Source organism: Nomia melanderi, chromosome 11 (assembly GCF_051020985.1).
Source record: "Nomia melanderi isolate GNS246 chromosome 11, iyNomMela1, whole genome shotgun sequence".
Taxonomy (NCBI): Eukaryota; Metazoa; Arthropoda; class Insecta; order Hymenoptera; family Halictidae; genus Nomia; species Nomia melanderi.
Window position 1 is genome coordinate 16,684,658 of NC_135009.1, and position 16,143 is coordinate 16,700,800.

General features: G+C 54.6%; 1 protein-coding gene across 4 annotated transcripts in view; it reads right to left on the minus strand.

Annotated features, from left to right (window-relative positions):
• bsk (mitogen-activated protein kinase dJNK) overlaps window positions 1-16,143 on the minus strand; it is a 56,295-nt gene that overhangs the window by 8,224 nt on the left and 31,928 nt on the right. For all 4 annotated transcript variants that reach the window (XM_076371887.1, XM_076371884.1, XM_076371885.1 and 1 more), the window contains 8 exons: window positions 11,622-11,656; window positions 2,133-2,541; window positions 1,910-2,039; window positions 1,647-1,844; window positions 1,425-1,559; window positions 1,166-1,295; window positions 715-873; window positions 56-180 (listed from right to left, as the gene is read on the minus strand). In XM_076371887.1, coding sequence (XP_076228002.1) covers window positions 56-180; window positions 715-873; window positions 1,166-1,295; window positions 1,425-1,559; window positions 1,647-1,844; window positions 1,910-2,039; window positions 2,133-2,272 — 1,017 coding nt within the window. In that variant the 5' untranslated portion in view covers window positions 2,273-2,541; window positions 11,622-11,656. The remainder of the gene's footprint in view (window positions 1-55; window positions 181-714; window positions 874-1,165; window positions 1,296-1,424; window positions 1,560-1,646; window positions 1,845-1,909; window positions 2,040-2,132; window positions 2,542-11,621; window positions 11,657-16,143) is intronic.

Consider the following 16,143-nt stretch of genomic DNA (forward strand, 5'->3'; position numbering starts at 1 on the left):
ATCGAACGAGCATCGAGCGAGCATCGAACGAGGACGCCGCGGCAACAACACTTACGGCGTTCACTTCGCCCTCGTCGTACCACACGTTTATGTAATTGTGCAGTAGAGCGTCGTCGACGGAGATGCGTCGCTCGGGGTCGATGACGAGCATGCGCGACAATAGATCCCTGGCTTGGCTCGCTGAAAAACGAAAGGGAAACGCGCCGTGTAGAAGAAAGCCGGAGCAATAGAGACAGGAAGAAAGGGAGGAGAGAAGAAAAGAAGAACACGGAAGAGACGAAAGCGCGAAGCGGCGCACGGCCCGGATCGAGAATTACAGTGACACCTCGCTGGGAACTGAAGCTTTTTGTATCGGTATCTAATCAACCGTTTTTGCCTCTTAAGTGTCCGCTGACGTCAGGAACGAGGAAATGCGTGATAAATTGAAATTGTAGATGTATTGATCTTTGGAAGCTAAACATTTTGAAACGTTTGATACCGGAAACTGTACTGTCAACGATCATTATCAGAGAATGATGTTTTCATGAATTTCAGTGGAAACCCGATGCAGATGCCCTCCGTGGTTGAAGAGTTCCAACAAAATGTCACCTATTTTCCCGATCCAGCCCACCGTGCGCCGGAGCGCCGGAACCGGCGGTTTCCGCGCAGTTTCCGCCTAGTTTTCGCGGCGATCGATGTCGCCGCGCGGCCCTAGCAGCTCGTCGACCTACTCACCTTTTAATCTATTGTGCTCCGAGGAGTCCGAGGGGAACAGTACGTCCGGGAATAGCCTGTCGAACGGGTATCCCGGATATCGTGGCCTGTTCTCCACGTAATTCCTCACGGTCGTTTGCAGCCGCTGCATAAACTCCTGCGCCGGTGTTCCCAGTTGTTCTGCAACATCGAGTCGCTTTGTCGCATTTGTTCTGGGAGCGGTGGCTAGGTACAGAGCGTTGTTCGCAGGAAGAACCCCGCGACAAGAAGAAGAACAAGAAGAAGAGAGTCTCTCGCTAGGGATTTTGTTCATGGATCTAACAGGATAAGCGTAAAGCGTTGGCCAGCAGGAGATTAACATTGAGAACAAGATGAGAAAAGATGAAAGTTGATCCACCAATGACTCCCGCATTCCTTTCAGGGTTCTCCCGCGAACAACGCGGAGCAGGCGAGTGGACGGTAAGTGGCGTACCGATTATTTTGTTCCACTGGTCGATGTGATCCGAGCCGGGAAACAGCACGCCGCCCCTAATCATCTCGCCCATGATGCACCCGACCGACCAGATGTCCACGTTCTCCTTGTAACCCATGCCCAAGATAACCTGTGCTCGACGGAGGGTAAAGAACAGACTGTATAGTAGGGAAACGCGTCTCGACGGTCCTGTCTACGGTTGCTACGACGCGACGATAGGTGGCTAAGGACGCGACGCGCGGCGCGGCGTCACGCTTACCTCTGGCGCCCGATAGTACCGCGTGACCACGTACGGCGTCATCATGAACGTCGTCCCGGCGGTCCTCGCCAAACCGAAGTCGAGAATCTTGAGCGTGCAGTCGGACTTGACCACGATATTGCTCGGCTTCAGATCCTGCGAACAGCCACGCGGGGTTAATATCTGGGCCACCGGTTCCCATGGGGGAACAACCCACCCTCCCTCGACCGATGCTAAACTCACCCTGTGAATAATACCGGCCGAGTGTAAGTGCTTGATGCCGCATAGCATTTGGTAAAGAAGGTAGGACATGCGCTCGTGATCCAGATCCATCTGTATCACCTGGCACAGGTTCGCGTCCATCAGCTCCATCACCAGGTAGACGTCCTGAAACTCGTCCAGCGACCGTTGCGGCGTGAACGCGTTCAGAAGACCTATGATCTGCGACACAGGACGAAACAACGCGTTCGAGTACCGTTCGAATGCCGATTGCCGCGGGGACTCACGTTCTTATGGTTCACCAGCTTCATCAGTTTGAACTCCCTGTAGGCCCTCTTCGCGTGCGTCACGTTCTGAAAGGGTCTCGAGAGCTTCTTGATCGCCACATTCTGAGCGGTGACCGTGTCGAACGCCGCACTGCAACACGCGCGGAACGGTTCGAGTTGGGTCCGCGTTCGCAGTCGAAACAGAGAGGGGGAGAGAGGAAAGGGTTGTTGGGGAGAGACTTACCAAACGATACCCTGCGCGCCCGACCCGATCGGCTTCAGGTTCTGGTACCGTTTGAGGATGGTGAACCTTGTGTCCCCGACTTCGACCGTGTAAAACATGGCGGACAGCCGGGATGTCATATCAGGCCCCAGGTAAGGCATGCGCCTCGGTGCTCGTCTCTCCTGTTGCACCTGTACCTGCACCTCCCCTCCGCTCGGGCACTCCTGGTGCACTCGACGAGGACTTACGCTCTTAGCCACTTTGGATGCGAGATTGGGAGCGCTCGGCCGAAATAAGATCGAGGCTCAACCCTCTTCCCTGGTCCGTCGAGAGGCACGAGCACGGGCACGCTCGCGTCTCCGTCCGCCTCCGGATACCGCCGCCGCCGCTGCCCCTGCCGCTGCTCGGTTCTCGGCCGCGCCAGATTCGTCTAAGGCAGACCGGAAAACCGGGAAACCGTTAATTCGTTGCACTCGCAACGTCGACCGTTCCTCGCGCGGCTCCACGGCCGCCGCGGAGATCGCGTTTCCGGCCCGCGGTGTCCCCCCGGAGCCGACCCACGAGATCAATGGCTCGTTACGGCGCGCGGAAAACGCGCGGAAAACACGCGGGAACGAGGGGCACGGGACGGGGAATGGAAAATGGAGGCGGTCCCGAGCGACGGGCGCACCAAAGTCAACGCGTCCCGACATTGTCCTCGACGCGACTCGCCCGAAAATCGATATTTGGGAAAATTCGAGCTCGTCCGCGCGACCGGCAGGACGAATCTCGTTTCCGCCTGCGTGCACACGGACGAATTCCCGGTCCGATACTTTTGTTCGCGCTTATCGGGACACGGATTCTGGAGAGCGGCCCTCGAGAAAGACTTTCCTTTCTTCGCGTGCGAATCGGGATTCGAACGCGGTCAAAGGAGAATCAACACAACGTCGTCGTCGTCGTCGTCGTCGTCGTCGTCGTCGTCGTCGTCTGCTGCGACCGCGACCGCGACCGCCCACGTTTTCCCCTCCCACTGTCTTCGATCGATCATCCTTGCCCCCCGTTCGTTTGGCTTCGTTCTTCTGAATGAAACGAACGACTTTTCCCGGCGCAGCTCTCGACGTCGAGGAACCGGTCGACGGCTATCGACCGCGGGAAGCGTGGTCGTCGCTCGGACGGGATCGAATCTCGAACCGATCGTTCAAAGTTACGGGATATCTCGGTTAAGAATAGAAATTGGAGCAAAGTCGGCCACGCATTCTCGGCCGTGGAAGAAAAAGAGCGTTCGCCGGTCGAACGGTTTTCGTCGGCCGGCCAAAATTAGAGAGGGAGAAGGAGACGCACGCGCGCGCGCGCGGGCGCTCGCGAATATTTCGACGGGAGTATGCCATGTTTATGTCTGAACACGCCAATTTCTCCTGGTACCTCGGGATTCCCTCGATTATTTATAGCGATCGTCGCAGACGCAGTCACCGCCGACGCCGACGTCGACATCCACATCCACAGCTACACCGATAGAATATAATGAGCATCATTACTCCGCAATTATGTCAGGATTCAACGTCGAGACGCTCGGACGTCGAGGAGTCGTCAACGAGTTACCGCTGCTACTTAACATTTTCAAGAACAAGACGGACAGCGGTCTTCGCCGCGTATCCGCTCGAGTCTCGGAGCCGAAAACTCCGTCTTATTCTCGAAACTAAATCAGCAGGCACTCATTCGAGTTTCATTAGCTTCAGCGAGCCCGTCTCCATTCGACGATCGAATCCAATCGAAAGGGCGCGTCCTTCGAATCCGAGAAAATGGCTCGACGCATCTCGTAGGGGCACAATTCATCGAACAAGCGGGATTCCGGGGAGCTTGGATTCTCAGGAAAACGCGCGGCGGGTTCCTCCGGCCTCGGCTATCATTCAAGAGCGTGTTCCCGTCGAGAAACTGTCCCGCGACGTTAGCCCGCTCTGTACACCGCAGAACGGAAGTCCACGGATCACCGTCGCGCGCGATTCCCCGACATTTCGCGCGTTTCCGGTGGGTACTCACCATAAACGGGCGGCCATCGCGGGCGTTCCAATAGCTGCGATCTCCCGAGTGAGCGGAATCTGCGAGCAAACGAAAACGAACGTGAATACACCTCCGACAGGGTCAGGATGAAACGTTCGAGGTCGATTCTCGATACCGGAGGACTCCCGGTTCGTCCGCGGGTAAAAGTTTCGCGGTGCGTCTAGTCGCGGAAAGTTTCTATTCCCCCGCGAATCATCTTCCCGCTTTACTCTTACTTTTCGCCGGTTGCCCCGATACGCCCTCGCGAGCTTCGTTCCGTAACGTTTCCGCGTCGCGGGAAAGTTCGCGCCGAGCAATTTCCTTAATGAAAAAGCCGGAGCCGCGGTCGATCGGCGTCGCGCGGCGCGGAATCGGGACGAGTCGGCGACCGTGAACGCAGGTACGTATCTAGACGAGAACGTCGATTCGGATATTAAATTTCCCCGCTGGCAGCGCGTATTTCCCAGAGGGCGAGGATCCGCTTCCCGGCACAATGCTCTTGCATTTTCGCTCGTCGTTTCATCTCCCGCGATACTTCCATTTCCCTTTACCCGCGGCCGAGTAATTGCGACACCTCCGGAAGCCTCCGGACGTTTCAATTTCTTTCTCGGCCGCGGGATCATTCGCTTAATCGAATCGTGATCCGCATCGGTTTCCCGATCGAGCCGGCGAAAATCAGAGGAGGTGAGGCGTTTCCGAGGGAAAGACGAGTCGAGTTTCGCCTTTCGCTTTCGCGGCGACGAGGGCGCGTTTTACGCGCCGCAACGGAATTCGCGACGTCCCCTCGAAATAACGGGTCGACGACGCTGACGGCGGTGACGGGCTGCCGCGGCCCGCTTGAGCGAGCGTTCGGCTAACCGTTGCCTCTTATTTAACGCCGACGAAATCTAAAGAGCCCTTCGCTAATTCCGCCGGCCGACCGACGATGTTTCAGCGTCGCACCGTGGAATACGATCGTGAAAACACGCGCTGAATTCGGGCTTCTGTTATTTTTATGCGCACGCTGACGAAGTAACCGCTTTCTGAGGCGCGGAATTTGATTTTGTCGTTGGTTCTTTAGTCAGATGAGAAACTACCCTTAGAATACTGTCTTTATAGGGTGTTTTTAGCTTAAGAAAATGGCTAATTTGCCTGTTGAAAGAGAATGCGATTTTAAGTTCAATACATTACAAACGTAGCCTCGGAATCAAAGAGTTATCGTTGACAGAACAAATTTCTGTACATGTCGGACGCACTGGAGGAATTTCGAATGATCGCGGGCTTCTAAAATGGTAATAGATCTGTATCTTTGAAATTACGCGTACATATAGACAGAAGAATGCTCTTCAATGCTACATAGTTAGATTCGAGGTAACTTTTATTCGTAATAAAAATATCAAAGACAGACCATACCGATTTCAAGGGAAATGGAGTTCTTCTAGAAGCACTCTTCCCCATATTAGAAGCCTTCTTAATCTTGGACGACTTCCCGCGAATGTTAAGCGTATCGCCAGTTACTATATACATGTAAGAACACGTGGTAAATATCATAAATTTTCAACAAGCTGGGAAACGTGCATTTCGTGCGGTTTTTCACGATTCCAGCACGCTGACGTCGCTCATTTACGTTTCCGCGTTCGCTTTCGACGCCACGTTTAATCGCCTCGATGATCGAGCGTTCCACCAATTACGCACGCCACGCGGAACGAGAGTTCTCGAACCGTGTTCGCTGCAAATTTACATCGGGCAGGTGTGAAATCAGCACGACGACCTTTCGAAAGGTTTCGCGATCCGCTGCAGCATCGACCGTTATCGCGGTCCGTGAATTCTGTCGTCCCGAGTTCGATTCGAATCGAACGAAGATCCCTAGATCCTCGAATCGATCGTGACGATCAACGTCGATCGGTATTCCGCGTCGCGTCTCGCTTCTCCGGATGCCGACGCTAATTAGCGGCGACGAGGAAGGCGTTGGAGACATATAAAGCGATCGAAGAGCGACAAATCCCCGAAAATCGAAGATTACCAACATCTAATCTCTCCCACAAAATGAATTTCACTTCAAAACCAAAAATATCCGCGAGCAACTCCCGTTCCTCTATTAACACACCATTAAAACCGAACCGCGACGCGTCCATTGTCGCCGGAAGAGCCTCACAATGGCCCGTCTAACGCAAACAAAAATAAAACCAGCACAGATTTACCTCGAACCTCAGAAGTTCCGGCCGAAGCGTTCGTCGGTATCACTCGAGTTCGCCGAGTTATCGAGTTCCGTCCAATAAACGGTCGTTTGGCCGCACCGCGCGTCGCGCCGCGTCGAAGAAAACGAGGAGCAATAGGCGCCGAGAAATTCGCAAGGTTCGACGACCGAAATTTCGAGCAGACGGACCGAGAACGGCGGGTCGCTCGTGGAACGCGAATAATTGTCCGGGCAGCGGTCGAAATGGCCCGTGGCCGGCCGCAGCCGGACAAGCCTGACGAGCCGGACAACGCGGGAGTCCTTGCCCGTCGCGAATAAGTAGTCGCGACGATAATTGGCCGGGTCGAGAGACGCGGCGCGGCGCGGCGAGGCGCGCGACGGATTTCCACGGTGGTTCGCTCGGCAGAAATTTCCAACGACCACCCACCTCGCCGGCTTCCGCGAATATTTCGAGCGCGGCTCCGCCGACGACGGATCGGCCGGGCAGTTTCGAAGCCTCGCGACGGTCCGCCGCGGAACGGCCGCGACGGTGACGACCGGTTCGACGCGTGCCGCTCTTCCGTTCGCGTTCCTGCGCTCCGCGGGTCTCGTTTCCCATCGGCATCGCGGCATTTTCTTTCGGCCGGACCGTCGTTCTGCGACGAGTTACGCAACCCGCGGGGACCAGTCGCGAGAAAGATGCTCCTTCCGTCGCGGAATGCTGCTAATTGGCCGAAAATAAATGCCCGTCTCGGACGGCTTTCTCTTCCCCTCACCCCGCGCCGCCGCTGTTGCCGGCCCCGTTCCCTCCTCTCGCGCGATTCGTTACTTTGTCTCGGTCCTCGCGTTTGTCATTCCCCGGCGAGACTCGTCGCTCGAATTAGGTGTCGTCGGGACGATCGCTCGGGCACGCGATTTTCTCGGGAAGACGCGAGCCGCGGGGGGAAAGGAAATAGACGAGACAGGCCTTTTAACGGGGCGACTCCTGTTTCGGAACGCGCGGCCGCGTCGGATGCCGCGTGCCAGGGAAACTGGAGACTCGGCCGACAGGAGGGCCGAGCGGAAACCCGTCGACGTTCGAGTGTCGCGCGTTCGAGCGGAAAAATCGGTAATTGATTCCGCTTTTCTCTTTTGCATGAAAGAATTGTAGATGCGTTACGTTTTGCGCATTTCCAAGCTAACGACGGAGATGAAGAGAGATAATTGGGGCAATGGATAAATGAATTTTATTTGACGAACCGCGCTTGCCACTCGAACTTAAACCTGATGATTCGATGGCTAGGCTGAGGATCGTCAGTTCGTGCTGGTCTAATCGATCAATTTTTACCTCATCTTTCCAAATCTGTTGATATCCAACGATGTCAATTTAAATGCTAAGAGGCCACGCTTCGGTTTTCCCCGAAGGTCAACGCTAAGAGATCAGTACGTGGTTTCCTCGTTTTATATTTAATCAAGCAATCGATGCATAATTCAGTTTCATCTCTGAAGCTCTTGTATATTCCAAGGAATCTCCGTTCGCAAAGACTTAAAGAGAATTACTTTACAACAGACTCTCATACACAAAGGTCTCTCTCTCCCCTAGCCATCGAGTCGCGGACAGCGCGCAACCCCCGACAGCTCTGTCGCTGCTCCGGAGCATCCGCGTCGCCCTCGTTCGAACCCGATCGAACAAATGGTGCCTAGGCACCGCGGCAAACTAGCCACCGGAGGATTTCGCTAGCCCGAATACTTGGCACCCGTCGCGCTGCTCTTTACGCCAATTGCTACCCAACTCTCGCGTTTTTTCCGTTCGTTTTTTCTCCCTCTCCCTAGCAGCTCGCGGAAGGAGGTCGAAATTTTCAGTGGAAACCGCGCCCGAACTCGGTATCGGGCACGCTATCGCTCCCTCCTTTTCGGGATCGACCGGTGTAAATATTGGTCGGCGACGCGTCGATGCGGCGCACCTGGCGCAGCGACTCGCGAGGAGGATCGACGCGGTGCGACGTCGATAACGCTTATCGATCGGAACGCTCCGGACTTGTCGCGGATAAGATCGAACGCGAAGGTACGCGCCCACGGACTCCGACGCGATTAGAGAGCCACGGAGAACGAGGAAACAGGTAAAGGAAGAGCGAAACGCTTTCGGGATGAAGGGGCGAAAAAAGGAAGAATTCTCGATTAGTCGGCCGCGCGCGCAGCTGCCGCCTAGCTCTCGGTTATTTGCATCAAAGCCCTTTTTCCCCCGGCTGCCGTCTCTTTCTCTGTCTCCCTCCGACGTCCCTTCCGGTATCCCATCTAGGCTCCTCTTCCACCTCCGCCGGTACCAGCCAGTCTTTTCAGCCGAACAAACCGTTCCCTTTTTTCCTCGTTCGTCTAGGCTCGCGTGTGCGGCGAAAATTACTCCGGGCAGCGACTCGGGGCTCGTTCGCGCGGCGAGCGAGCGAGCGAGCCCGAGAGAGAGTGAGAGAGAGGCCGGGGAATCCGAGGCAACTTTTGGCGGCGATGTAACGGCGGAAAAATGGAGAAACGAGGGGAAAAAGACGAACGGAAGCGACCCGGCTCCGGTTAATTAAGTAAAAGCTCTCCGGTGTCGGCAAACCCTCGACGGAACCGCGGGCTCCGCCGGCTCGCGCGCGGCCGCTCCGACAACCCTCCGGATTAAATCTATATTTCTCGCCGGTGGCAAGTTTCGACGGTCCGTTCTTCCGGGCGAGTTTCCCTCGGCCGCGAGTCTCCGGTTCGGGAGCGATTTTCCAGAAACCCTCGCTCGCGGAGCGGCGGAGCGGCGGTGCCGGTGGGAACGTGAAAGGGATAAAGAGGCGTGGAGAGAGCTGCAGAGAGGCGGGGAGAGGCGGAGCAGGCCGGCGAGGCGGAGGAAAGCAAACAGATAAAACGGTAAATTATGCTCGCACGGGAAAGGGCGAGAAACCGATAAAAGATTCGGCGAGCGACGCGCCGCGACGCTGCGAGGGCTTAACTGCGATTTACCGTTCGGAACGCGTCATGCAAATGCATCGCGCAATCTGCTCGCCGCATCGACTCGACCGCCTCCCCCCTCGTTTCTTCCGGTTCTTTCGCGAAACGCGTTTACGTGCTCGACGGGAACCTCGCGGAGGGATTCCGCAGCGGACGACGGGAAACCGGAGACGAGGAAGGAAGAGGAAAGAAGAGGAGAGACAAGACTCTGCGAAGCACAAAATACCCGGAGACTCGGACGAGGGGCTGCATCGTTAAAAGAGTCTCGAGTGCATCCCCTTTAATTTAAAATGCAAATTTTCCCCGATGAAACGGAGGAAACGGAACGAAAGGAGATTCCCGGACGTACGGCCAGAGCCGCCGCAGACTCGCGACGAGCACGCTTTTTTATTCTTCTTCTCGGCGGTTCTCGGATCCGACTGCGACAATCCGAGTTGGGCGAGGTTGCCCGAGTCGTGACGCGATTGAAAACGTGCTTCTTGAAGTTTCAATTGTATACCATCGTGTATGGTGTCGATCTAACCGGTTAGTCGATTGACAGCGACGGTATCGAGGGACGAGGTTTGAAGACGGCGACCGGGAATCGAGAGACAAGAACGAAACTGCAGAACAAGGGAAACGTGGGAAAAGACGGTAGAGAGAAAGAATCGAGTTGCGAGTTTTGAAAAATTGTAAAATATTTCAGTTTCATTAATAAACAGACAACGTTGAATCTCTCGATCGTTCGAAACCTCTACAACAGCAGCAGCGTTTCTGGCAAAACGAACGCGTACATTATTCCGACACCATTCTTTCGCACAGTCAGATTCAATTACCGACAGCTTAACAGACTAAGGCCCTAATCTCCTTAGTCACCCCGATCTTAGCACATTAAGCAACGTTCATTACACACGGAACACCCGAAATGTCGCACTCTATTAGCGCAAGTAACAGCAATGTTCATTAAAGTCCCGAATAAAGCGAACGCGTTTTGTCTGTACAATCCCAAAATAACCTCGCAATTTGTACTCTCTTTCTTATGGGGTTCGACTCGAGCAACCTTACCCTACATACCTCTAACGATCCTATCCTCGCCCCTCGCGCTCCCCCGCCTCCTCCCTCCCATCTTTGTCTCTTTCCCTCCTTGGCTCGCTCGTAATCGAAAATCGATATTCAGCGTCCCCCGCGAGTTCCGAGCGGCGCGGAAATCGTTTCACCGGAATTCCTTCGAGGGGACGCACGATAGCCGGCTGCACGCATCGGCGCACGAGCGGGTCTGCGAGGAGGATCGCGATCCTAGCCGCGTCGAAAAAGGAACGAGGCGACGGATTCGCTACCCGTGTTACGTTACGAGCCCGAGCGAATCGGCCTGCCGGTTTCGGCGGCGATACGGCGGCCGCGCGAGCGTTTATTATCCTCCGGAGCCCGAGGCCGCTCGACAGGCATGCGTGGAATATCGATGGAGCCGGCGATCGACTCACCTTAACGAACCGGAGCCACCGATACACCGATCCCGCGCCCACCGAGTCGAGTTAATGGACCTTAATAACACGGATCGCGGCCGGGAATTCGGGGTATTCCGGGCCGTGCCTACAATATCCCTCCGAAAGCAGCCTCGTGACAAGCATGCGACTCCGCCGCGCGTTCGTGCCGCGAAAATCGAACCGCGCCGCAATTTAGACGTCGGCGCGTGCGAAAAATGTGACCCCGTTGTCCTTCGTGCCGCGGAACACGCGTCTGCCTCGAACGAACGAGTTCCGAGAAGGCGTGATTCGACAACCGATTTTCACCCGGTACCGTCGACGGATCTTCCTCGTTCCAACGAACCGTTGCTAACCGGTGACCGCGGATCACTCCGTCGATCGTCGCGACTCGACCTCTAGAACCAGGAAACGCGAGGAACCCGGAAGGAAAAGGAGTCGAGCGGATTCGCGTCTTCTTTGGCGACCGATTCCGCGGCGGTGGTGGGGCTTCAAAGAGACGCTGGTCGACGCGGCGCGTCGCGACGCGACGGCCGGGTAGCAACGGAGAGCTCGTTTCTCGGAATGCTTTACGGACCGTCGGGAGATGTCCGGTCGCTTCATTTGCTGGATTTAGAATGAATTATCGGGGTATTAACGTGGCACGGAACGAATAACGCTCTCCGCGCTGATATACGACGTATCCCGTTCGCGGCCCGCCTCGCTCCTTTTTTCCTCCGTTTCCCTCCGCCGGTCTGTCCCCCTTTGCTGCCGCGCGTGCGACTTCTCGCGCGCGGGAACGCCGGGTTCCGTCTTCGGGAGAGCGAGGCGCCGATAAGGGTTGCAAAGCGACGGGAAAATCAATGTCGCCGAAGCAACGGGACACGCGCCGGTTCCCGATATCCGCGCGATTCCGGAACGCCGACTGATCGGAGGACGACTCACCAAAATTGCCCGTGCTCCTGTCGTGTTCGCGACACCTGAAACAGAGGAACGCACGGTTAATTGCGAATTCCGACGAGTCCGGGCCGGGGTCCGCGATCGATCGGGGGACATCGGTTTCGCGGGAAAAGCCGAGTTTTCGCATCGGCGCGCGAGCTTCGCCGCCGCCGCTCGCATAAAATTATTGCCGGCAACCGTGCCCCCGGCATCCGTCGAGTCCTTTGCTCGCGACTATCGATCCCACTTATTTATAGCGAAGCGAGAAAACGGTAACCCGGTCGTCGCGCTGCTACCTCGGCCCGAGCAGGCCGACTCGCCCGCGCGAAAATCGTTTCTCTTCGCTCGCGCCGAGGTGCGCGCTCGTTTCGGATCGCCTCGCCGGCGGGTTCCGACGATCGACTGGGAAATCGAGACGAACCGACGCGTATACTGTGCGACACGATTATTCGCATGCGTACGATCGCGCGACGCTAGATTCTAATTAACGCGTTGAATGTCAGCCACCGATGACCGACACTTCCGAATTGCTAGGGTTATAGTATTCAACGCAACTGATGGATGAAAGTGTTCAACCCTTTGGCTCCGCCAATTCTTTCGATTCGAATGAAGCAAATTGTCAAAAGAAGTGGAAAGATCTTTTCCTAAACGAAGGTTCTTGGAAGTTCCTCTATAGAGAGGAATGATGGATTAATAAGACAATAGTGAACTAAGAATTATGCCGAGCAATTAATAATCGTTACTATTTCTCTTTGCTAGCAGGGAAATAGTATTATGCAAAACACTCGAGATTTTCATACGAACGTGTTAACCCTTTACAGACGGACGTCGACACTGGAATACTAAGTTGCAAACGATCTGGTACTACTAGCTAGGAATCGATAGCTGCCTTATCCTCTATTATTCAAACGTTCGATGTATAACAAAATGTCTACTACGACAGCAGCGGCGGTGGAAGACCAGTACGAGCGTACAGAAATCGAAGATGACTTTCCCATCGAGTGGCCAGCGTCCGACGATTCGCCGCGCGTCGCGTGCCATCGCGTCTCGCCGAGCTTCTACGAAAATATCTAGACGACGAGCGCACCGGAAGATCCGAATTGTCAGCGACAGTGTATCTTAGCCAGGCTAAAATCAACGGCGCGAGATCGCGCACGAGGTTTTTCTGGTCGGACGAGACAGACACGCGTGTTTACGCGTCGGGGGAAAGAGGAGCGGAGCGGAGCGCACCGGCGACGCCGACCCCGTCGCGACGTAAATTAAATTCTTCTCCCGACCTTCGCCGCGTCTCCGCGTCTCGCTGCCAAAACAACGCGGATTTTACCATACTCGTGCACGACCGAGTTCGAGGACCGGCGAGATCGCGGCCGCGCCTCCGATTCGTCCGCTCGTTGTTATTCGCGATAGCGTCGCGGAATGAACGCCGGTCGCCGATAAATCCCAACGAAATTCGACGAAAAGCGGCGGCGTCGTCGTGCGACCGAGGCGTCAGCCGACCGCAAAATTGGCTGGGCCAACGTGAAATCGATAGGAGCTCGAACACGCCGGAGAAAATTTCATTCCCGAGCAATCCGCTGGCCCGCATCCTTGAGCATTCCGCGGCGCTTCCGCCGTGCGCGTTTCGCGGCGGGCTTACCGGGAGAGGATAAAGTCTGCGGGTCACTGGTTTTGATGAAAGTTTCCGTACTGAGAAGTATCGTGTTGCTCGTGAGAATATTCCACTATACAGAATACTATATAGGTTTCTGGATAATTGTTATTGGAGTCTGATTAGGAGTTTGCTATTTGAATATGTTAATAGACACTGAGATCATGATAGAATATTTAACTGCTGTCTCAAGTTCTGTGATATTTTCCCATTTTTTCTACTGACCTCTTTATAATCTACAATTCATTCGGTGAACTTCATTTGAAAGTGAGAGCAGTCGGAATATTCTCCAGACCTTTATAGGATAATCCTCTTAACCCTTTGACGAACGCATTTTATATACTCTCACAGGAAATACCAAGTTAACTCTTCGAAGACGTCAAACCATCTCACAACTGCTTCCAGGTATGTCTAATGAAACTTTAATAACCGTCCAAAAAAAACTACTCAGCATCCGCTGCTATGAATATTCCGACGAGCAAGATGGCGATGCCGATCGGTATCCAGCGAGACCGGTGACCCGCAGACCTTGCCCTCTCCTTGTTAGCCGAGCGTTGCGTTGTTGCGGCGAACGCGGAACCCCTAACGAGTACACGGGCAACGCGGCTAAATCCCACCCTCGGCGAGATGGAGGGTGACTGTGCCGGGGGTGCGACGAGCTCGGCCAGCCGTATCAACCTATCGGGACCGGGGTTCTCGCGATATCTGCCGGCTTACGCGACCGAACAAATCCGCCTCGTTCGCCCCTACTTTTTTCCAAACTCGAATCCCCGGCGAGTCCGACGACGAAACGGAACCGTGCTCGCCTACGCGTCTGTACACGCGCGATATCACCGCTCCGCGAGCCTCTTCGATCCGCTTCCCCCTCGTTCCCGCGTCGGAAAGGACCGGCGAAGATGGGACGGGAGCAGACGAGACGGGAAGCCGAGCGCAGCCTGCCGGAATAACGCATAGTTTACCAACTAATAACGCCGCCGGAGGAGATGGCATCCGTTAAGAGCTTATTACCCTTCTTTCCCTTCGGCCGTCCTTCCACCCGCAAACTTTCCATAAATCATAGCTCCCCGGCGAATCGACGCGACGCGACGCTGCGGGACGCGACGCGCGAGCATACAAACGAGAATGCAAATAAGTGTTCCATCGCGAAGCTAACGTCCCCTATCTCTGTCTTCCTCGATTCCCGATTTTCGATTCGCGTCTCGTAACTCCGCGAGGGTTGGCTGCGCGTTCATCCTCCCCCCGGCTGTTTGTCGCAGCTTCCCCTCGACGTTACCTCGAACATCGTAAACCGCACTCGGGACAAGCGAGTTTGCGGGCTGGATTCAGAGTTATATTGACGTTTCGGAAAAAAAAAAGAAGAACCGAAGCTTCGCGTGCTGATATCTAATCGACTGTTTTTGCCTTTCAAATGTCCGCTGACCTCGAACGTGCAGACACAAATGAGATTAAATTCAAATTCCAGCTGTCTGATCCGCGAAGGTTGAACGGCTCGAAATTTATGGTTGACGCGGGAACCGCGTATTATCTTCGCGATATTCCGATGGTCCCGGTTTATCTTTCATCTCCGTTTTTCTTTACTATAGCGGACCGTATTGGCTTCCGTTGCGACACGATATTTAAAGTTATCGTGCTTAATGTATTAATAACGTAACGACGAACGCGGAGGATTATCGAAACTGTTATTTTCGCCGGGGAATATCTTTCGAGAGTTGTCCAGCGTTCGGATATATCTTAATGCTTTCAGGACACTTTCCTGCGGATAACGCATGAAAATCACGTCCAAGTTCGTGCAGCTTTTTTAACTGTTACTGTTTACAGTTGTATCGTTCGTTTCGCTATCGTCGGTACTCCGCGGAATGTTAAGAAACTCTTCCGAAGAACTCTTGAGATTATAAATACATTGTTTGTCGCCTATTACAGCAATAACGCCGAATAAACCATTGAAAGTTCTCGAAGTTCACGGCATAATCATTTATTAATGAATTCTAGCGCGAACTTCATCCCGACAGCTTCTATGGTTGAAGAGTTCGAACAAAGTGTCCCCCATTTTTCCGATCTAGCTCACTGTGCGCCGCTCTATAACCGGAAGTGCACTTGTCCGTGCTAAGAATCGTTCGTGCACCGCCTTCCCCCGATCCCGATTCAGTCCGGTCCAATTCAGTCGAACCCTCGGTCGAATGCCGGCGCAATGGCGGCTCCGAGCTGCGATACTTAAAATCGGAAAGCCCGAATGAATAATTCAATTATTCGACTCGCGTCGAGATTAACATGTGGTCTTTCTCCCGAACGTTCCGGACATTGATGCGTTATTCGGTTGTTTATGAAAAGAAACGTTAGAAGTGTAAAACATACTCGGCCGCGAACAGCTAAGATCCAACGAGACGCACGCCCGGATTCCCGAGGAAGAGTAAACACCGAAGAACGGCGTTAACCCTAGATAACTAAACATTCGCCCAAATAGTTCACCGACCTCCGCCACTCGCGCGAAACGAAATTCAGGAGCACGCGTCAAACTGCGAGCGTTACTTCCGAGCGGTCGTCTATTCCTCGATTGAACGCCGATACGACGCGCCTCGTGTTTTTCTACTTTGTCCGAAGCAAACGGAAGAAATCTAAAAATACGCGTATCTCGGGCTTGCGGTTCACGAGTCGAACGTTTAGTCGCGGCGTGCCGTTGATTTCAGGTTGGCTATCTTGGGTCAAAGCGTCGCGTCCGAAGATGAGAGCGACGCGAACGCCGGCCGTTCTAGAACGCGGCGTCGATCGATGGTCGCGCGCATTTCTATCCGCGAACGGGGAACGATGGAAGAAACTTCTGGCAAAGGGTGGCCCGCGTAATCTCCTCTAACGCGAAGTTATCGTTTAACCAACGGCCGGGGA